The sequence below is a fragment of the Epinephelus fuscoguttatus genome, linkage group LG18 (genome assembly GCF_011397635.1).
Source record: "Epinephelus fuscoguttatus linkage group LG18, E.fuscoguttatus.final_Chr_v1".
In the NCBI taxonomy this organism is placed as follows: Eukaryota; Metazoa; Chordata; class Actinopteri; order Perciformes; family Serranidae; genus Epinephelus; species Epinephelus fuscoguttatus.
The window spans coordinates 30,696,583-30,720,455 of record NC_064769.1 but is presented as its reverse complement, the minus strand read 5'-3'; the positions used below and the strand labels follow the sequence as shown (position 1 = coordinate 30,720,455).

General features: G+C 40.3%; 1 protein-coding gene across 5 annotated transcripts in view; it reads left to right on the top strand.

The window, feature by feature from the left end:
* vav2 (vav 2 guanine nucleotide exchange factor) overlaps positions 1–23,873 on the top strand; it is a 291,900-nt gene that overhangs the window by 200,646 nt on the left and 67,381 nt on the right. For all 5 annotated transcript variants that reach the window (XM_049603492.1, XM_049603491.1, XM_049603489.1 and 2 more), the window contains exons 5-8: positions 12,345–12,450; positions 17,062–17,160; positions 18,342–18,410; positions 20,733–20,833. In XM_049603492.1, the coding sequence (XP_049459449.1) occupies positions 12,345–12,450; positions 17,062–17,160; positions 18,342–18,410; positions 20,733–20,833 (375 nt within the window). The remainder of the gene's footprint in view (positions 1–12,344; positions 12,451–17,061; positions 17,161–18,341; positions 18,411–20,732; positions 20,834–23,873) is intronic.

Below are 23,873 nucleotides of genomic sequence, written 5' to 3'. Positions count from 1 at the left end.
TGCCCTGACGACAAAAGTCGCCCTGTTTTGAGGAAGTAGAAACGATGTTGAAAGTTATAATTTTAACCCAAACCATGATCTTCTCCTAACCTTAACCAAGTAGTTCTTGTGCCTAAACCTAACCAGACCTTAACCATGAAACAGTTATTTTGTAACAATGAAAAATTAGATTTCGGAACAACAGGATTTCGTAACAATGGGTTTAATATGGTCGGAACAATGGGGTGTCAGAACATTGAGATTTCGGAACAGTGGGTCATTTTCGGAATAATGGGATGTCGGACTTATGAGCGGATCCCAACGGAACAAGGAACAGATGATGAAATTTTGGTGGTGATCGGTTGAAGCGAAGTGGATAAAATAATAAAATGGCGGGAAATCCGAGCTGCTTGGCGGAGGTCAGCGCTCTCCGAGTGCTCTAGTTAAATGTTCTTCCCTCGCTTTCTTTACGACTTTTGGAATAAAGGGACTGTTAATTAAATTAAAGGCATTTGACACAATTGACCACGATAGATTGATTAATAAATTGGAGCAATATGGGATTAGGGGGGTTCCCTTGAATTGGGTGAGAAGTTATTTGAGAAACAGGCAGCAATATGTAAAGATGGGAGACCGCTTGTCAGAATGTCTGGATATTGCATGTGGTGTCCCCCAGGGGTCAGTGTTGGGACCGAAACTCTTTGTCCTATATATTAATGACATCTGTAATGTGTCTAGTTTAGCTAAGTGTATTTTATTTGCAGATGACACAAATATTTTTTGTTCTGGTGAGAGTTTGCAACAACTTTTGGATGTCATCACTTCAGAGTTAAGGAAAATCAAAAAATGGTTTGATAAGAATAAACTTTCACTAAATCTGAACAAAACAAAAATCATGTTATTTGGAAATTGTAAAATACACGATCAAATACAGGTACAAATAGATGGTGTAAACATTGAAAGAGTACATCAAAATAAATTCCTGGGAGTGATAATAGATGACAAAATTTGCTGGAAACCTCACATCAAACATATTCAAATCTAAACTGTCTCAGCATTTCAGTTCTGGTTAAAGCAAAGCATGTCCTAGATCATAAATCACTCTATATGCTGTACAATTCACTGATTCTTCCTTATTTAGAGTACTGTATAGAGACATGGGGAAATACATACAAAACTGCACTTCAGCCACTTTTCATACTACAAAAAAAAGCAATGAGAATTATTCACAGGGTTGATTATGGGGCACACACCAATGACTTATTCTGGAAGTCTAAAACTCTAAAACTGTTTGATCTGGTTGAGCATAAAACAGCCCAAGTTTTATATAAAGCAAGGAACTATCTGCTACCAAGAAATATTCAGAGAATGTTTCATGAAAGAGAGCAAGGTTATGATTTAAGAGAGAAATCAAATCTAAAGGTTGGCAGAGCTCGCACAACAAAGAAAAGTTTCTGTATCACCATTTGTGGAGTAAAACTGTGGAATAATTTGAGCACTGAAATCAAAAACATTTCGAGTATAATTCTGTTTAAAAAGAGACATAAAGAAATGATTCTCCAGAGGTACATTGAATAATTTACACAAGGTGTTTGCTTGCTATTTGAATTAAAATGTGGTAGGAAATGATACATAGTGTAATGAAGGAATGAAATAAATATTCCTTTTGTTTTTGTGCTATGAAAGTAAGTTAGTTAAATTAAGATTATAGGGGTAGGATTAGATAAGTGTATACTTCTTCCTACTCCCTTTCGCTCATGTAAACTACGTTGCTTACGAGATGTTACTGTTTTGTGTACACATTTTTTTTTCTGTACACTTATTTCCTTATGATTATTATTATTTAGGTACTGTGTATGTATATGTATGTATGTATGTATGTATACATGTGTGCTTTATTTATTATTTTATTTTTATTTTTTGTACATTGTTGTTTACGTGATCGAAATAAATAAATAAATAAATAATAAATAAATAAATAATTGAACCTGGTTAAAGAGTACCCGCCTGGACGGCACGCTCTAAAGTGAGCGCTCCCGGAGGGAGGCAGGGATCATTTCATTGGTCAACAATAAACCTGGCGTTCTCTTGGTTGGGGGATTTTGACAGGGTCGTTAGACAAAAAAATCCAAGACCAGGGCAGAAATCTGAGAGCAGAAATTCCACGAGCACACAGAAGCAGCTTGAGCGCGAGGAGAAGAGCTGAAGCTGGAGCAGGAAATCTGTGCAAGCAACATGGTATCTGAGTGCGAGCAGAAACAGAGTTGATCTAAGTGCAAGCAGAGATTGTTTGAGTGTGAGGACAGGGTTTTAAGGGGCAATATTACAAAATCTGAGCGTGAAATCAATAAATAATGCGCTCAAACTGATAAACCACTCTCTTGAATAAAGACAGGAAAAAAGCTCCATACAAATAAGACGACACTTACAGGTGGCAGCGGCTGATGTTTTCCCATTGTGTCAAATAAATTTTGCATAGGCTAAAAAGCAGGGCTCGAAACTGTGGCCCACAAACCTTAATTAATGAACAGGTACAAGAAGAATGCAGCGACTGTTTGGCAAATGGGTTCTGTGATGTCAATGTTGTGTGATGAGATGGCAAATAGCAGCCAGTGTCTTGTCATCCCAGGGATTTACCTTCAGGCAGACGACACAGGATGCCCAAATTTAAACTGAGTCTTATTAAAAATGAATTTGTGCCAACCTCAATTAAGATTTTAGATAATGTCACTTGATGCTTTTGGGGTTGTGTTATGTTTGCTTACAGTATGATGCTCTGTTGGTGTTGCGTGCAGTGCTGTCACGTGTAGTATGTGTTTTTATGGTGTATGCTTTATTTCCTTTGGACAATTATTGTGAGGCAGAAATACTTGTGCAGCCCCTGAGTCCAAGACGAATTTCCTTACGGGAACAATGAAGTGTATCATATTGTTTTGTATCGTATACAAAAGAAATTGTGTTTGACAAAAGGACAATGTAAAGTCACTACCGTCGAGCCAGAGGACGTGCTCTGTTGTTTCCCTGATAATGCTACATTAAAATCATTGTTAAAATTGGGAAGAGGACAGCTAGTTATCGTTAGCTGTTAGCAGCCAGTGGCCGCAACTAACAGCTCACAGAGGTTGCATTGAGTTGCATCGTGATGCATTCAAGCTCTATTCAGTAAAAATGAGTATTGGGCAAAGGTAAATTAGAACGTTCTCATGGAGTGTTCAATGTTATCTTGTTAAACTTGAATAAATACAGTTGTTTGAAGGAGAAAATTGTTGATGTTTTTACAGCAATATTAAATAGATATTAGAGAAGGAATTATTAGATATTATATGTAGTAAAAAGCAGCTTCAGCCATTCCACTTTTCCATATTTTGACATGATAAACGTCATGTTAGGGCAGGTTAATCTGTGTATGCATGCTGCATGTTAACGGGAGTATTAGTGGAATATTCAATTTCATGAGCCATGTTAAGAGCTTAGTTGTCTTTTTAGGAATAAAGGCAAAAACTGGAATATTTGGTGCATGTAATTGTAGTCTTTCAGTTGATAATTTCTAGCTATTGTCGTGAAACATTGAGATTTAAACATATTTCTATCCACATTTGAAGAAAATAAATTGTTTCCTGCTGCAAAAGGACATTTTTTATTGCATTTTAGCTGAGAAAATGCCTTTAAACTTTATTATTCACATTTTATATCTAGTTTTAACTGTGTTTCATAGTCAAAATAAATACATATGAACTGCTTTACATATTAATAAACGTATCTAAATACAGAACAATTCTCTACTCATCATGTATATAACACACATCCTGCGATGTTTCAAGTGTGATTGCCACTTCTTCCAATTTTCCCTAACTGCCTAATTACATAAGCGTGCAGCCCCATGTCACTCTGCCCGTTGCCATGGTTACACCAGGTCTGCTCTGGCTTCTGGTGCGGCTGCCTCTGTGGCTGCCTGCCCGGTTTGGTGTGTGTTGGATGGGTGGCTTTTTTGCTGGGTGTGAAGGAAAGTCACAGGGTCTTGGAGTTGGCAGCGGTTCCAGCGGTGACAGCAGCCACTCGACTCAGATTAATGGAGAATAATTAGTTAACGGCTCTGAGATGGGTGACATTCATCACAGAGAGATGGGGAGGAGGGAGAGCGGGAGATAAAAAAGAGAGCATGCAGGCTATAGATATATGCCCGCTGAATACATGATTGTGATGTTCTTTAGGAGATGAGGTATGTGCTGTTGCTAGAGGAGAGGGGTGCCAGCCAAGCAGGCTAATGCTGGATTAGAGTGCTGGTAGTCAAACATGCTGCCCTGCAAGCTTGGAGCACGGGCCTTACCTTGGAAACTGAACTGAATACTGCACAAAAAGTGATGAAGAGAGGAGATGAAATACTGAAAACATGTTCATTTAAAGATTTAATTTAGAAAAAAAAAAGTGCTCATAGAAAGAACAGAACATACAGTAGGCGTCTGTTTTACATCATGTGCTCTGAGGACTAGTATTTGCAAGTATTTGCATCTTTCTACTGCTCAGACTGCCTTGTTTTATGGAAAAAATGTCTTTCAAGCGGTAGAAAACTTCTTTCAATTTAATTACTTTTGAAAGTGGCTGTAGCGAGTGCACAGCAGCAAGTGTCACCAAGTCCACCAGTAAAGCAAGGAAGCATGAGAGTAATCTTGTGATGCATGTTCTATACCATATTATTTCTACAGCTGGTGGTTGTGTCTACAATTTGCCTCAAACCTCAAATCTCCCCTTTCCATTAATGGGTTTTGGCCCCTGTAACCGTGGTAGCAGCTTCCGTGAGCTTGAAGCTTGAGTTCATCACTTTTTTTTTCCTGAAATGGTCATCGGTGTTGTAACACAGTGCTCTTTGTGTAACCTGTAGGTGCATAAGGCTGGCTCTTATTGAATTAATCATGCCGCTCAGCAGCACGGCTGCTCTTGACCTTTTACAAAGAACATGCATACATTTCGTTTCATCAGCGGACAGACGCATAATTGATTCATCAGCAGGTCCTGCACCTAATACAGTTGGACGCACTTAGTACATAGGCCACACTAGCAATAACCCTGTTCTCAAAGACTTATTAATTAGCCTGAAATATTGATGCATGCATAATTTAAAATGGGTGCATGACTGAACTGCATGAGTGAGGGGAAGGACAGCGATGATCTTACCACAGTAATAATAGTGAGTTTTTATGGACGCAGTTATTTTTAAGAGTATCCCAGAGGAAGAAAATAATACAATGACAGGACATATGGTGTCATAAACACAACAGCATGTAAGGAATAAAAGAGCAATATTGTCATCAAAAATATTTAGTGTGAGAAAATAAAGGCAGAAGAGCAAAATAATGGCAAGCCATAAAAATCAATAAAATGGCATCATTAAGTTCAGTGATAAGACGACAAAGGATACTAAGTGCAATGGAAAGGAATCTATAAAAATTGATTCTGGGGTGAGATTTAAAAACCGAGATCATGCCAGCGGACCAAACGTTAAATGGAAGACTGTTCCAGCAGCCCGGGCAGCAAAAAATCGATCAACCTTTCATTTTAATCTGAAGCAGCTAAAAGACTTGAACTGGTGGACCCTGAGAGGTCTCTGAGGATTGCTGGAAGTTCACTACCCACTAATGTAATGATGGCACACTGTACTTAAACATTTAACTCGTTTATTAGATACTGCAGGCTTTTGTGTGTGATACGGATGTAAATATATGCATGAACATTTGTGGATGGCCGTGTATCACGTTCGAGGTTTAGAGGTCACTTACCTCGCTGGATGATTTCCATATTTACAATATCATGTCAGAGGAATTCATGTCAGGGAGGTGGATGGAGGCTTAAGCTGTCAGTATGAGCTCACTTGGAAATGACAGCTGTTTATGAATGGCATTGAGATTATATGATAGGTGCATGTCTATGAATGTGTGAAGCATGCATTCTGCAGTACCATATCTGTTTGTCGTACCATCTGAGTCAGGTAGAAGCCAGCCTGTACCTAATTGAGGTCTCCTGGGTTAATGTGGTAAACCTGATCCGCACTTCCTCCCTCTGGCTTTGCGATGTCAAGTCTTCGCGTTGCTTAACTCAGAGTCCTCCCTGTCTGGAATGACTCCATCCTGGAGTTGACAAAGCATGAAATGGGGGTGGATCGGGCACAGTCGCCAAGGGACGTTTTCCTCTGCGGAAGGCACACATAGATTTCCATTCCGCAGCAAACAGTGTCACAAGCCCTTTGTGTCACTCTTCTGCAGTTTATTTTGCTCCATTAATCCCTCGGGCAGGTCGGCATGAAAAGTCAATAGCCTGAAAATGGATGGGACTCAGGCGAGATATCATTTACTGCAAGGTATTAACTCCCAACTTCATATCATCACATGACCACACTCTGGAGAAATTATTTTTGTAGCTAGGCCAGTAAGAATATATTGATTACATTGTTCAGCGTTAAGCAGTGTAGATAACTAGGTAGATAAACAGGTGTCTTGACAACTACAGACACAGTTTCCATGAAGTTCGGCATGGATAGAAAGTCATGCTCCCAATTACAATCCCAACACCTTTGGTATCTCGGATGTGTCCTGTAAACCTTCCATAAGTGCAAACAGAATATCAAAGTCCGTCCATCCATTTTCAACCTCTTATCCGAAGTCCAGTCACAGGGGCAGCAGGCAGAGCAAAGCACCCCAGACGTCTTTCCACCTCCTCCAGAGGTACCCGAGGCATTCCCAGGCCAGACAAGATATGTAATCCCTCCAGCGTGTTCTGGGTCTGCCCCAGGGCCTCCTACCAGTGGGATGTGCCAAGAACACCTCCAACAGGAGGCGCCCAGGAGACATCCTGATCAGATGCCCGAACCACCTCAACTGACCCTTTTCGACACGAAGGAGCAGCGGCTCTACACCGAGCTCCCTCCACATGTCCGAGCTCCTTACCCTATCTCTAAGGCTGAGCCCAGCCACAACTCATTTCGGCTGCTTGTATCCGCAACTTCGTGGAATATCAAAGCATCAAATATCAAACTCTATCCTCCTGATAAGATGTAGGCTTTTGAATTTGATGGCCATATGACCTTTCCTGAAGTGCCACACTCAGGAAGCTTATCACGATTTGGCTTCACTGATGATAAGGCATTAGTATGTCCATTCCATCCACCATGGCTGCATTGTGAGGTATAGTGATATGCACAACCTTGAGGGACCTTAATTTTACGGTGTTTTTCAGTTTTCTGTTTCAGTCCATCAGCTATACAGATGCTACGTGGCAGCATCACGATGCTGTTCAGGGACGATGCTGCAGGTGCCCCCACAGTACATCACATATCTAATGAAAGTAATGTCCTGTATTCAAAATAACATAATACTATTTAAATAGAAACCTGCAAGGCAGCAAAGCCTTCAGGGACCCATGCTTAGTAGCTGTGATATGGTGAGTCATACACCGTCCCTCCTCTGCACTGATGTAACTCTATGTCATTGAGGTCTGGGAGCGGAGGCTGGCGGGCCAATTGCGTGCAAATGCACTGGACACCCTCTGGCCTGTCACGGTGTAATCAGACAGAAAATCAGACCTAATTCATGAGCACCCACTCTCTATCTCACTGATGCATTGAGATGCATTTACATGCACAAGCACACACACACACACAAAGTGCATTTGAATGATTTATTAATGTCCGCTAAAGCCCAAGACACATAGGGATGCAAGTAGTTAAGGCAAGAATTATGTCCCTCTGTTTTCTCACTATTTGACTTTCTATCAACACACACACACACTTAAATTACTTATGCAAGCCTTGGTACCCAGACACATTAACCCTAACCATCAATACAGCATGCCAGAACCCCAACCACTATGTATCGTCAATCTAAACCTGATCCTAACCTTGAGATAAAAAGGGACAGACTTTTGTCGCCAAGTAATTGCCTTCACACGAACGAAAGATCAACAGGAAATGGACAGTTTGTTCACACAGTTTCATTCACAACAAAGTTACAGTGTGCTTTACATGGCTATTTTAATATCAACATGAACTCAATAAACCTAATCTCTACTACCATATGATCAAGTCCTAACCTTTTAACGACTGGAGTGACGAATAAGACACCTTTGTTGGACAGCTGATGAATGTCATAACGTACGTCCAGTATTACAGATGAAATATTGGGCGAATGTTAATAGAGGTTAGTAGAGGTTAACGATTGGTCATTATACTCACCTTTAGTATTGGAAAACAATCAATCACAAGACCAAGTCCTTACCCTCAAACAAACCAGACCAAAGATTGACTTAACAATCCAAAATGTTCTCACTATCACCGTTCAAAACTCAGATTGGTCCTCACTAAGACGGAAGGACAAGACACACACTCTAAGCTTCAATGCAAGCATGTCATTTTTCATTAGCAGCTGCCTCTTTGGTTCTGCGAAACCCAGTACAATATGTAGATTAGACTTACACGTTATTGCAGTGAGATCTTGATATGGGGTTCATTATAGTTATTTGACTTTGGGATCAATGCGTATTGACAGTGAGGTTCACTAATGACATCACCAGTTAGGAATGTAAAGCAGTCTGGAGACTCTGATTATCTAAAACAATCAGGACAAGTGAACAAGCTGTACGCTGTCATTGGAATACAGATTCCTCTGGTGGATATTTATCAGAGTGGACAGTGCTTTAGAAGGAAAGTGAATCAGGAAAAAGGGCAGACATGATATCCAGTTGTTGAAAATATAAATACAAGCAAGCAGTCTTACAATGCATATCTGGCACCAACAGATAAAATCAAACCTCACATCAGAGAGACTTGGCGATTAGGAAAAATAGACAATCAAAATTAAGGCAATGAAATACCTGTTGATAGGAATCTTTTGTGCAAACCTGATGAGCCCTCAGACACACTAGTGTAATGTAGCAGTCAATCAGTAGTCACTGATGAAAAGCATCACAAGTACCTTGACTTTACTGATTGGACCAAAGGAGTATTGGACATTGACTAAATAACAAGCTGGGAAAGCGGAAGGGGCTAAATGTCATCACTAATCAAAAGAATATTTGCCATAGACAAGTTGAATAGATACTGATGACAGAAACCAGCATATTCTGTATTCCTTTTCTTCTATTTTTTTTTTTATTGAGTTTTTACTATTATTCTATTCTAATAATCTTACTATATAATGACGAAAACTCTGTGTGTCTGTTCCACGTTTTTCTCCTCACTGACTTGGTCAATCCATGTGAAATTTGGCACAGTGGTAGAGGGTCATGGGAGGATGCCAATGAAGCAATATTACATCAATTGGCCAAAGGGGGGCGCTATAGCAACCGACTGAAATTGCAAACTTTGAATGGGCATATCTCATGCCCCGTATGTCGGAGAGACATGAAACTTTGCACAGAGATGCCTCTCCTCATGAGGAACAAATTTGCCCCCAGAACCCATAACTTCCGCTTATATAGATTTTCTGCCATTGTGGGTGGCGCTATAACAACACAAAAATGCTTAAAAATAGCTAAAATGCGACCGATCGCTGTGGCTCCCCCTGTGGACCAATGTTGTTGTTTTTCTTTCTAATTTTTGGTATGACTAAGTCATGGTATGGTATGCTGTACATAATCACAGAAACTGTCAGTGTGTCATTCTGTCTGTCAGTCATTCTGTCTGTCCCACGTTTTTCTACTCACTGACGTGGTCATGGTCAATCTATGTGAAACTGCACATAGGCATTGAGGATTGGCATAGGTAGAAGGTGACAAAGCTACCAATGGGTATGGACTAGTATTTACTACTTTATAAAAAAGACTACTCAGTCTGCCCTCCCATCCCTCCATGCTCTCCCTGGAGATCCATCTCCTCTTAGATCCCTCCCCAGGTTATATTCATATCACCGCACTAGACCTCCGTTGTATAATACTGCCTCTGAGGGATTAGAGCAGAATGAAGTACATCATCCTCTTTCCGAAAACTTCCCCGCCATGCAACACATCAGTCACTGTGGAGTGCGTAGTAATCTCAGAGTTCAGAGAGGAGACACTGATGGGACAGCGTGGGCCTCCCACACAGCCTTCTCCGTATTCAACATGAGCCACTTTAACTTAATGAAGAAAGAAGCAGCACAGTGCTGAGAGTGAACCAAGCCACCTCAATTAAAACTTCAAACAACCCCCACACGAGCGTGACGACAAAGCTGAATATTTGATTGAGGGCAGTTCTATCTTCTCTGATTTTTATCCTCTGTTCAACACTCACAGTGAAAGGAGGAATATTTTAGCAGTGACGGCAGAAGTAGGTTGTCGTATGTAGCCATGTCACAGTGAAGAAAATCCAATAACCTGTATGTTGCTAAACCTGTGCCCATGAATCTCATTTTAGATTATTCATGAAATAATATCGTATGTAAAATCCCTACAAAATACCACATTTTGGGGATGTGAAACTGAAATTAAATGTCCTGGTTTGAACCTGCTTGGTTTGGTGTCAGTACAGCCAGGCCATGGCCCCATTAGGCAAGTAGAAGTGAAGTGTCTTCCTTGAGAATACTCAAACAGGTAGATATACGTGCTCCAGATCACATACAGATACATTTGGATGAGGCACTATTCATCCAGGAGGAGAAATCCTCCTTATGTGTGCCTCCAGTCGGGGCCAGGTCAGAGCACAAACAGCATCCCCTGAGCTGGGAGGCATTAAAGTGTCACGCTCAAGGACATTTCTGCAGGACAGCCACACTTAAACCCCTCCTTTTCTGAGCATGTGGAGGCAGGAGTAGAGATTGGTAACTCTTAAAATACAATACAGTCTTTATTTGTTAATTCATTTATTTCACTGAATTACAAAAAGATGGAGGTGAAAGGGACAGGTGCAGTTAGTTACTGTCGTTTGACCTGTTGATTTTGCCTGCTAATCGAAACGGCTAGAAGTTGAAGCAATCAAGATAATGCTAAGGTAAACCCTTAGCATTCAATTGCAGCAATCATGTCAAAAAGCCCACTCACTCTCAGAGCCATAACTCCCTCTCTCAAATCAGAACATAGATGTACTTTACTTAGATTCAATGTGACTTACACTTTCCGTGGATATATTTGTCTCCCGAGTCCGTCACAAAAAAATCTCCATCAATCTGTTTGAGTAAGACACTTCTTATAACTGCAGAACCTGCCTAAAAATCATCATCTTGTGCAATCCAGTCACATTTGTCTGTATCTTCAGAGGTACACTGTAAACAGAAACTGCTATTAGCTAATTTATCATACTTTAAATGATGCCAATTTGCCAAAAAACTTACCAGAAAAACTGAAAGTCCAACTTCTTCAGTACAACCAAGACTTTTTTTAGGCAATCTATCTATCTATCTATCTATCTATCTATCTATCTATCTATCTATCTATCTATCTATCTATCTATCTATCTATCTATCTATCTATCTATCTATTTCTAACCCAGCTGAGATCTAATGTAACAAATACATGGGCAAGAGTTCATCCATCCATCCATCCATCCATCCATCCATCCATCCATCCATCAGTGTCTTTAGGGATTGACTCACTTTTGGAGCCATCCATCCATGAATTGCATTTCAAGGAATTCCAGGATTTGCAGTTCTGGCACTTCCACACTGGCTTAATTTTTCAGCCCAGAAAGTTGCCGCTTGTGTACAAGTTGTATCCCTTAGTGTAACTCGCAGAATCCATGGCAGCATTATACATGAGCAAAATACTGCCGTTGCCATGCTGAAACCCTTGTCCTCCATTATTTAGCAGGCAACTGTTACTACCTTATTTATTTACAGTTTTAATCATTCATTTCCTTTTCGGCGACCTAAAGCTCCCTGGTTATTAACTACATCGATATGGGCCCATTGCCAAAGCGTATTCCTGCTGAGGCTTCTTCCCTGCCTCAATAAGTTTCCCAAACAATAATTGCTTTTACAGGACAGAGGGAGATGCAGTGTGCGCTCCCAGAGCATGAGGCTCTTTCCCAGAAGACGCTCCTCTCCACAGTAACTGTCTGTGCTCTGCTGGCTGCTTGCCTAATTAAAGGTCAGTTAGCTAGCTGGGTGCCAAAGCAACATAAACACATTAAAGGGAAATGCCACTCCATAACGCAACTGAGCTGAGGTTTGTGAACATCAGGCGCTGTGTCCCTTTGCTTTGGAACACCAGTATCCCTCTTCAGGTAGGGCTCGTGAGAGATAATGAGCTCTGCTGGTGAGACTGCTTAGTGCCTCTCAGCTGTCAGAGCCGTCTAAAGTGGATGTATGAGCCTTTTGGAGCCAAGTTTAAGGAACCGTCCTTTGAGTGAAGGTTGTGCTTCGATACAGTAACTCATCTAACATGTGAACGTGTGTTTTTTTCCCCAGTGAGCATGACCTGGGTGAGGATGACATCTATGACTGTGTGCCGTGTGAGGACGATGGGGATGATATCTATGAGGACATCATTAAGGTGGAAGTACGACAGCCCATGGTGAGAACATTGTTTCACAATCCCAGGTCTTTTATGATTCGGGATGCTTTGAAGGTCTATGACTGAAAGATCACCTTAGATGCCTTGTGTCCATTAGACAACACTTACCAGGACCACTTACAATTACCAGGAAGGATGCAATGAATGAATAGTGCCAAGCAGAGGAAACACTTCGGCCCAATCCCATTTCATATTTTTACCCCTACCCCTAATGAGCGCCACCTTGCCCCTTGGAACAGAGTTACAAGGGATAGTGGTTGAAAACTTCCCGTATGAATTGGGACAACTCTTCAAGCCCCTGATACATCAGGGGCTTGAAGAGTTGCCCCTGATACGTCATTGGTATGGTGGCATTCACATACACAGATGCGTTAAGTGTTGTTGGAATTGGTAAAATACCATTTTCTATAGTGGTAATTTCTCTTGTGTGGGCTACAGACAGCCTTTTGTGGTTGTCAGGATGCTCGTAATTGGTTCACAACCTAGGTTTTATGCTATCAATCGATCAAACAAGTAATCAAATAAAATTTAACGCTGCTTTATTATGAGGCATCTAGCACTGCTCTGTAGGCTAACGTTAGCAGTGTGTGCTCCTACCCTGCCTGTCTGCGTTAATATTTAAGGAACAGTAACGAGTGCAATTACTTCGCTGCACTTAAGTTACCTTTCATGCATCATAGGCCATTAAGCAGAGGGGAATGCAACATGGACATACAGTATATCAAAATGCAGGGCTTTCATGCACAAATTAGCAATAACAGCGTAACATTGGCTGGTTAGTTAGCTACAGAGATTTCGGCATACTAGCGATTTCTTTTGTTATGCTTGCTATAAAGAAACAGACCATAGTAAAATTTAAACGATATTAAACAAATTAAAGATAATATGATAGTTACAGTAATTTTAAAATCTTTTTATTAACAAGAAAATACTTGTTTGGGTTTCTTTTGTGCTTGCACTGCCACCTCATCAATGATCTATGATGAAACACTTGGTTTTAAGTGTGCCTCCAAAAATGTAGCCCTCAAGGCCTTTGCACACTGAGTCAGCTGTTTTTTTTTTCTTGAATGCATTTCGTTAATCTGTCATCCGAAGAAAAATTGTTATGCACAAAAACCTTGCACACTGATTCCAATGCATTTTATTGTTCTATTTGTTGTAAAAATTTGCAATACGTGACAAAATAAAAAGACACAGTTCCTCCATTGCCTCTCTCCATTGGAGTTACCCATCTGGCTGTCATCACTCCCTCCTGTCTTTCGTTTGGCACCACAGCTGCATGTCCTCCCTCTCTGTCCTCTACACTTTGTGTACGGTCCACATCCTCCTCCTCTTCATCATCATCAGCCTGAACATTACTATCTGACCTGTTGAAAGTGAGCTGTCTGAGTTATGAAATCATTCTGGCCGCCCCGTTCCTCTGTCTTGTCCCGGCTGTGTCCTGCCGCCACATTTTCCTCACTGATTCTTGGTCAAACGTCTTTAGAGTCTTTGGACGGATGTGAAAAACGCAGACAATCAAAACTGTTTCAAGAATTTTAATGATGGACGAAAGTTATGGGCTCAGTGTGCAAACCTGGTTGACACAAGGTGAAGTCATTTTTATTTTTAAACATGCAACAATTTTCTGATGAGGAAACGGACTCAGTGTGCAAAGGCCTTTACACTTCACCCTACTCCTCTTTATGAACAAGAATTAGAGCACCTTACCCCTAGACACGAACATGCAAAACAGAGTACAGGAAAAGGGTGTATTGGGATTGGGCCTTCCTCTCAGTTACCTTAGGTTTTGCATGACATCATATCTCTAAACGCACTGAGATCTCTTTCCTAACTGGTGATGAACTTGACTTCTGACTTGCACTGCTTTGCCTTCCCCATGCTGCAGATCAGATACATGCAGGTGAGTGCTGCTGTGCTTGTGACTCACCACACCCCTGTCAGCTAACTCCCTCCGCACTTCATTAAAAACAAACTCATGGCATCCCAAGAGAATGACCTGCCAGTTAGATTATTGACCCTCGCCTAGGGGTGAAGGAGACCCCATCTGGTTCAAAGTCTGACTCAGGGCCCTTTGGAGATGATTGTGACTTCAGCTCGGTGACTGCAGCTTTAACTGACGTCAGTGAGGACCACCAGCTGCCTCACTGAACCTGAAAACATGAGACAAATAAATATTATCCCGCTGGCACTGAGCCCTGCTTATGACTGGTTGATTACAAGCTGGATTCAGGCCTGTACTGGACATGCATTTCTACATTGTTAGCCCCAGTTTTTTCATTATCTGCAGTGGTTATCAACAGCCAAATCTGTTCCAGATGGCTCAGTTAGTTATTCCACAGTCAGGCTGCTCATATCACTCCCACATCCTAGACAATCCACATAGACATGAGGCCTCTGTCGATGTTGTTTTTTTCAGCACAGTCAATAGAGTGAGTCAGTATGCATTACAGTATACTCTCCTCTCAAAGAAGCACATGTTTATGTATATATACCCATGTTCGTACATGGAGACTTAGTCAGACATCAGGTCTCTTGAGAAACACTCTCTGTAGATAAGTTTGTATCTTTTCCCCATCTTCCACCGCCCCCTCACAACATGCCTGCTTGCTTGGCTATGACTTAAAATTCCGTGATTCATCTACATGCATATGCCTCGTTCAGCCGGCCAGCCCACACATACAGTGACACACAAAAGCTCACCAGCTCCCATGCCTCCCTTTCGCTCTAAAGTCAATGTCATCACCACCTCCCTTTACTCCATGCCAGATATGTTTGTAATGCACAGTCCAGCTACTTACTGTGCATAGTCTTCACTATTCCCCCGACTATATTTGAGCACAGACTCTACAGTTTTAGATTTTTGGATGCATTTTTCCTTTTGTTCCAGCAGCATTTGTAAACAGTATGAAAAAATCAATTAGAAAATGGAATGCAGTATTGATAATGAGTGGTTTGTCCTGGTGAAGTTAAGTAAAACAGACTCTTGAAACCGGCTAGAGTCATGTAATCCATCACAATCAACATTAAGTCTGCATTCATTTTTATCAATGTTACATTATGGTTGCATGGTAAATTGATTGGATTTGTCTCCACTGCATTATCTCATGCAGATAATGCAATTTAAAAGGAATGTGCAATAATTTTCAAGTGTGTGCTTATAGATTTTAAAGTGTATGGAAATGGCCGCCTGGAATGGTAGTAAATACAAGGTAAAATTTCTGAAACACAGCAGCACGGTTTGCAAAATGCTCAGCTGTTAGAATATATGCGTTTTGAGAATCGGTGGTCCTTTTAAAAAACAGTGTTTACATTTCAATTTAGATATATACTCAATGAGAATCTGGCATTGGCCTGAACTCATTTTTTTGTACAAATACTATGAATTTTTTTACAATTCTCAAAACATCAATGACATATCAGGGCCAAAAAGGATAGAAAGAACAGGTGGACGGCAGTCATAACCCTGGTCTTTTTTAAATTTTATTTTATTTCATTTGGTGCAATAAAAACTTGGATATTCTCAAAAGAAAAAAAAAAACAGGTTACACTTAAATGTAGTTAGAAACTCAATGGCCTTAACTCAATTTTTTGTGTAAAAGTCATGTCATTTTTTGCAATTTTCATTAAAAAAAAAACAGTCATGATGATCATGCTGAAAACACCAACGGCATATTAGCCAAAAAAGAAGGAGAAAAAAATAGAGTTTAAGGACAGGAGTTATTTTGAGAGAAAAAAATCAGACTTTCTGAGATTTTATTTTATTTATTTCATTTTATTTTATTTGGTACAATAAAAAACTAAGATAAGAAGTTGTGGTGGATCAGTTGGTCAAGCACAGGACTTTCACTGAGGAGACCAGGGTTGGTATCCCATGTGAGTCAGCATTAGCTTATTATTTTTAGACTTGGTTGACTTAATATTTTCATTTTTTTTGGGATGTTAAGCAGCTAAATGCACACCATGTACATAAACTGTGTCAGAATTGAAGACTGTGCTGTGGATGTTGCCTGGCTATCAGCCATGGACGTGCTTCCTCGGCATCCTAGCAACATGTAAATATGATCAAAAGTTAGATGCTTCTTGTCTCAGTCAGACTCTGAAAAGCTGGTTCATGCTTTTATTTCCAGTAGGCTGGATTGCTGTACAGCACTTTTTTCTGGACTGACAAAGCAGACGTTAAATAAACTCCAGCTTATTCAGAATGCAGCAGCCAGTTTTAACAAAAACTAAAAGGTCTGACCACATAACTTCTATTTTATCTTCTTTTCACTGGCTCCCAATAAAACAAAGACCACCACGACTTTTTCTCCACATGGATGTTGTCACTCTGTATTCTACACCACCTGACTTTCTGGCAGTAAACTTTGTGAGCTTTTTCTTGGAAATGCACTACATTATCTCAGAGAATATCCATGTTTTTAGTCGTAAATGTACGATTTTAATCTCAGAAATTCTCAGAAGTCATTGTAGGAAATGACACTTTACAGTAATCTCCATGAAAAAAAAAAAACATATATCTTGACTATGTTATAAATCAAAAGACAATCATAAATCAAATCATGCGGATTATTTGTCCGGACTCATTATGTTTCCCTTTTCCCACCGTAGAAAATGGGTATGTCAGAAGATGACAAAAGAAACTGCTGCTTAGTGGAGATCCAGGAGACTGAAGCAAAGTACTACAAGACTTTAGAGGACATTGAAAAGGTGAGTGACACAACATGCACGTCTGCTATACGTGAACATACACCTGAGTGTGTTGATATGTGTACATTTTTATCCCGGCACATGCAGTGTTAGAGTTTCCTTTTGTCACTTCTTCTTTGTTGGTGTATCAGGCCTTTGGGCCAGGTCGCAGCATGGAAATGTCAGCTATTGGCAGATTCATTGGGGAGCACAAATGTCACAGGAGCTGATCGATGGGGTTATTATTGGCTCAGCCTCCACAGGAGACACTGCTCCCTTGGGCTTTAAGTATAGACACGCACATCACAGGCGCAAGGACATATATGTGAACACACACACACACATACTAGCAACCTCTGTCGGGAAGGTTAATCCTTACACATAATACATGTTCACAGTGTCTTTATGCATAACCCTCTTTAGTAATTACAGTTGCAGTGCTACATTGGACATCACTACTGCCGACAAAAGCCCACAAAACTCAATGCGCATCCCTCGAACAGCTAATTCCGTGTGCTTAAAAGCCATAAACTCACACACACACACCATCTCCCTACAATAAACCATCGCTGAGATCAGTGCTGCTAACACATCACTTTCCGCGTTGACAGATTTCATTCGCGATTTGATGGAGCGCCACAAATCAACCGCTCCACTAATTTCATTAAACTAAATGTGTATCCTGTGTTTCCCGCGTCGGACCAATGCGAGCCTAAATGAGAATAAATAACCCTCTCGTGATCAGAGGACTCGTTAAGCTTAATTGAGTTGGGGTTAATAAAGCCTCATTTCTTCATTGCTTCTTAGTTGAGCTATTTGTTACTATTATGATGATGGAATGTGACAACCATAAAACAACGCTGCAGAAACAATAGGCTGGCTTTTCTTCTGTAAGCACAAGTGTGGCATAGAGAGGAGCTACGGTAGCTACAGTGTTTTAACCTGAAATTAAATAACTTAATGCATCTTTTAGCATGCAGCTTGGTATTGATTTTCTTTGTTGCTGCAGTTAACTTTAAGTTTTGCTGTCCTTCAAATATATCTTAACAGATGCCCAAAAAGCTTGTCTGGAGCTTAATTTTATTTTATCAATACATATTTGACATGAAAGACAGACAGCTCTGAGGTTTAGTATCTGTTACTTAAGAGGAACCTCAGTTATATTTACTCTTTTAACTGATGTGTCTTTTGCTCCTCTGCAGAATTACATGATCCCACTGAAGCAAGTCTTGAGTCCGCAGGACATGGAGGCTATCTTTGTCAATCTTGAGGTGAGTACGCGCTCAAGCAAAGAAAATAATGTCTGTACAGCACGCTTGGATGTTGCGCACACCCAGTGAATAATTCACTGTGTGTACGGATGGCTGAGTGAATGCCAGGATGTGTTGTACATACATCAGGGGTGTAACAGTATGCGAAATTCACGCTCCGATGCACTGAGATTTCAGCATCACGGTTCATTGTTCAGGAAAACAAATTTCTTTTCACTCTTTTTGAAAAACTTAAAAAACCATTGGCTCGTGGGCTGTGATTCTTGCTGTACATCTTGGTCAATAATTAATTTACAAGACAATAAGCAACATTTCAGTATTGCAAAAAAAGTTTGTCTAGATTTAAGAAAAGAAAGTGCATATAATACACAGTAACATCTATAACCTACAGAAGTCAAGAGTAACCAATAACCTAGAGACTAAACTAACCTAATGCTAACTACTAAATGGTCCCAAGACATTTATCTGGGAAGTCATGCTTTCTATCTATCTATTAAACTCCATATTACCCACCAGCTGTCAGCACAAATGGTGTTTGGGCCTTCTCCAACAGGAGGCTGCCCCCAAACTTTAGAAGTCACTTCTCCCTCACGACCCCATACTGGACTCCATTGCAGAATAAATAACTGCTCATAAGATCCATCTCTTGAAACAAGCTTGCCCATTTTAACTGCAACAACTGCATCTTATTTCATAGCGATTTAGGATAAGACGAGATAAGATAAGATAATCCTTTATTTATCCAACAGCGGGGACATTACAGCAGCATAGGGATCCAACAGGAAGCATCAGTAGAAAAAAAGACGAAGCAATATGTAAGTACGTAAAACAAAGAACAGAATGATAAACAAACAGTATGATAACATAAAGCAGTATGTGCTACCGCAAAGTATTGTGTGAGGAAAGGAATATTAGAGGTAAGGATTGGATCAGACTCAGAAGATTTCATGAACGAGGGGAGCCAAGAGGATGGGCAATTATCGTGAAGCAGCACCACAGGACACCACTGTATATTTTAAGAGCCAAATTGAAAATATTTGAACAGGGTAATAACAAATTCACTTAGAAAATAATAAACTAAAAAAAAATAAACTTTGCACACATAAGAAAAGAAAGACAGACCCGGGTCTATTGTTCAATGTCTCGGTTCGCAGTCCACTCCAGTGTGGGACTGGAAGAAAGGCAGGTATGGTCTCTGTCCTCGAAAATGTGTTCAGTTCAGTCCTACCGCACTTGACGTAGGGGTTCAGTTCACATCCTCCTTATGGCAGCGACAAGTTCTGTATCTCATGGGCCAGGCTTGCCATCCAGTGCTGGAAAAGGTTCTATCTGAAATTGTCTCTAAATCTCTGGGATCTTGCTGATGGCTCTGAGATGTCCTCTGAAGTCTCAGCTCTTCTTAAGGGGACTCAATAGACAAACCTGACCTATGAATGAGGACGAGATAAAATTACATTTGTGCTTATTTTATGACCATTATTGATCATAGAATAAAGCTAGTAAATTCAATTTAATGCTCTAATTCACATTTTCTGTTGTACAAGTGTGACCAATCAGTGGACGGTCAGGAAGTGGCTTAAGCATCTGATTGGCTGAGGTGAAAGTGATCTTTGTGTTTATTGGCTGTTCGCCAAGCTTATCAACCAAACGCTTTCATTTTATCTCAAGCACTTTTATATACTTTTACACTCAAACATATTTATGCATGCTTTTTAGTAAAATTGTATTTATTTCAAATGGAATGGTATGAATTTATGGATGTTTATACAGAGATGTGTTTATTTGTTCATCTTTTGAATGGCTTACTTAACCCTCTGGGCTACAAGTACAATAAGGAAGCATCAAAAAGAAAGAGAATATTATAAAGAGACTGAGTGACTGATTTTACATTACTGACCGATTGAAGTATAGATACTGCACAGTTCAACAATACTGATATTGCACCTGAGTGATTGATTTTCAACAGTAAAACTTAAAAGCAAGATATTATAATAAATAAGCTGGTAGAATTTGCATTATTGCATGTATCAAGTGTAGATATTTCACAGTTAAGATCTGAACTCACTGTGGACATACAGTATGTTCTGTTGCACATACATTTATTGATGATTTCTTTTATGCTTTACTGCTTGTGCCTTGGTGCTTATTGTATGTTTTATTTCTGATTTTATATGATCTAAAGTGACCTTTAAGTGCCATGAAAGGTGCTATTAAATAAAATGTATTATTATTATTATTATTGTTTTATTTATTTATTTGTTTATTTTAATTAAGGATGCATTAAAAGGTTAGATTGTAATGCTATCTATGATGTTCATTCAGGAAGTAATAAAAGTCCACTTTGCCCTCCTGCGAGCCATCGACCTGAACATGGTTAGTGGAGGAAGCGGCCTGGGGAAGATCTTCCTCGACTTCAAGGAAAGGTTAGTAACCTGAAATTTGTAAATCTTTATTGGTATATGCACATGGTACTCCTTTTTGGGCACACAGAGTGTTAAGCCCAGTTCAGACCAAGGATTTGCGACGAGACGAGTTGAAACAGGCAGCCACCTCTGCAACGTTCACCCCAGTGCAACTAGATGAGACGGTGTATCATGTCTATGCAACAACTCTCTGTACCTCTGTTCTGACTTGCAGCTTTTCAGGCGTATTTTGTGGCTGAATATAATTTGTAGCTTCTTAGAATATGAATGAGGATAGTGATAATGAGATACTGGCTACAGCTGCATTTGTAGTAGTGATGAAACAGTGAAAAACATACAGCGAGCAGCAGCAGCAACCACTGGCACACTCTGTGGATGGAAACAGAGGGCTCAGTAAGCGAACACACCGTCTGCGGTCATTTTGACCAGCGGACTTCACTACAAGCCAGTTGGCTGAAAAAACAGGTGAAATGCCTTACAATCTAAAACTAGCCGCCAGCGATTTGACCAGTTGAGTTGCAGGTGACACCATCAGCCAGCTTGAGTCGAGCTCAGACGGCTGCAACTTTTCTCTGCAACGTTCTAAAACGATTCCATCTCGTTGCGAATCTTCGGTCTGAACTGAGCCTTAAAATCCACTTGTATTTGTGAGGAAGCTGCATTCTCGATCCTACTCTTTAAGATTCAGGAGGTCATATCACGTTGAGTATCCACAGGTCAGACTGGGGATTGCTAGGATTAAGTGTTCACAGGATAAATTGATTAAAACAAAACATGTTAGAGGAAAAAGCTGAGAGAGCATGTAAGCAGTTGTTCCCTATTCAACCAAAACGGTGGGAGTAAATCCACTCAAGACTGCATTTGCTTGTCACAGTTATATTACCTGCACTGTGGTGTTTCCTCTTAATGTACACTACCACATTATTACCACTTGGTAAGTTTTATCTTCTTAGAACATGTGAAAGTTCTTCTGAAAATCAACTTGTTTCAAGTATTTGCTAAAATCAGGTTTCATGTTTTGTCAAGTGCAGCCACCTGCAGAATCTGTTCTGTTTCAAGATGGAAATCATCCTCTGCACCCCACCATTTATAAATGACATGCAACTTTCTGTTTTAGTGGTTTCGCACATTACCATCCCACTACTTTTTACTCTACCCTCATTGTCACAGTCATGGTAATTTAAAACACCTATACTACAATTACTGTATCTATATACGTAACTGTTAATATTCCATTTAGCTTTCCTTTTTATTTCCTTCTTTAGTGTTCTGTTTTATTGCCTACTTTATTGTTCATATCATAATTTAAACATTTTAAATATCTGTTAATAGATTTCCTGTGTGTATTATGTTGGGGGCTACACCTACACTTCATTTTACAAGTTGAAATATTCTCACTGCTCAGACATACTTGTATAGAAAAAGGGAGATGTGTTTCAACTATGGGATTCTCTGGCAAGTGCTAAACCCAAAATCTAGGGAGCCTCTTCCAAAAATATAGCCCTGTTTGCACCAAACACTTTGAGTATTTAGAGCCAACAGTAACCCTTCAGACATGGTACCTAGCCCTAGCGTGTCCACTGCAAACAGTACTCTTAAATGTGGGCAGGGTTGTTGCCACTCCATCCAGCACTCACTGTATTTCCTCCTTTATCAGTCTGCACCTCGTTTATCGTCCACAGAACGAGGCTGCATGCCGACATTTTCAGAGCAAAATAAAACAGGCTGCAGTGAGAGTCTCTCTCCATGGGATATATAAAATTAGCTGATTTGTGCATTTAGTCCTTCTCAGGCAAGCTCAGGGGTTTAGTGTTGCCAGTAGAGTAGTGTTTCCACAGGAACGACACTTTGCGACGCTTTTCTCTCCTAGTGAGGATTAGAATATATGAAGTTCACATAATCCAGCTGAAATTAATACATATAAACACTTGAAGATCCACTTATTACTAAAAGTGTATGTCATATAAAAACTACAGTGAGGGCCAAGTAGTCACATGGAATATTAAAGGTGTGTTGATTGATTCATGTCGTCAACTCATGCATTGAGTAACATTACAAGTTAACGTTCCACCTTAAAAGTCGCTGGCAGTCGGCCCAGTGAATTAAATTATTTTTTTCTCTGACTCCAGCTACTTTCCTTTCATTTTATAGGTACAGTCCACTAATAAAACTCTCCACAGTATGAACAGTGGTTACATGAGCCTCAAAACCAGCCACAACTCTGCCCTGAGCAGAGTGACCGTCCTCTGTTGACCAATCAACAGACTGCAGTCTTCACAGCTCCACCTTTTAGTACCAGATCTGTGTGCTAGGTACCCCAACAGAGGGGGGACCAAAATTGGGGATGGTACGAAACAGTTCTATTGGTACCATCTACAACTTTTCACAGTGGAAATGGGGGGAAAAGCGTACCGAAGTGTACTGTACCATTCGGTGGAGACGGCTTAAGTGAAAAGGTAGCACATCCCAGTATACGGGTTCAATTCTGTAATCTACACAAGGACAGAGAGAATTAACTCTACCCTTGTGTATGTTTCTGAATTGTATACTTAAAATGCTCTGAAACAGTCTAGTGTCTGTTGTGAGCCAAATAAACAAGTGAAATGTGAGTCTGTCCTCCATGACTTGGAAATTTGAGATGTGCTACATTTTCAGATTCAGTTTTTAGAATATGTTTCACTTGATTTAAGAAAATAATGTTTGAATGACTTTATGAAAAGGAGATTTCTGTGGTGTGGGGATTATAAAATGTGAACTGGGAAAGCTGAGGTTTATTAGCGAACAGGGTTTTCTCTCAGATGGATCTCCATCTTGCCCAGCTGCTGAGCAACGTGTGGATAATTTGCATCCCTGAGGGGAGCAGTGATTTGCTTCCCTGCTGTGCCGAGTGTGGCTGCTTCATAGGTAATTGTAATGATGGTGATGATAGGTTCTGGCCCCGGTCATGATTCCATACACAGCCACGGCTATGCCACTGCCCCCGAATGATACACCCATTACTGCTGGAGTGAGTCACACACTTCACTGCGCATGTGTACCT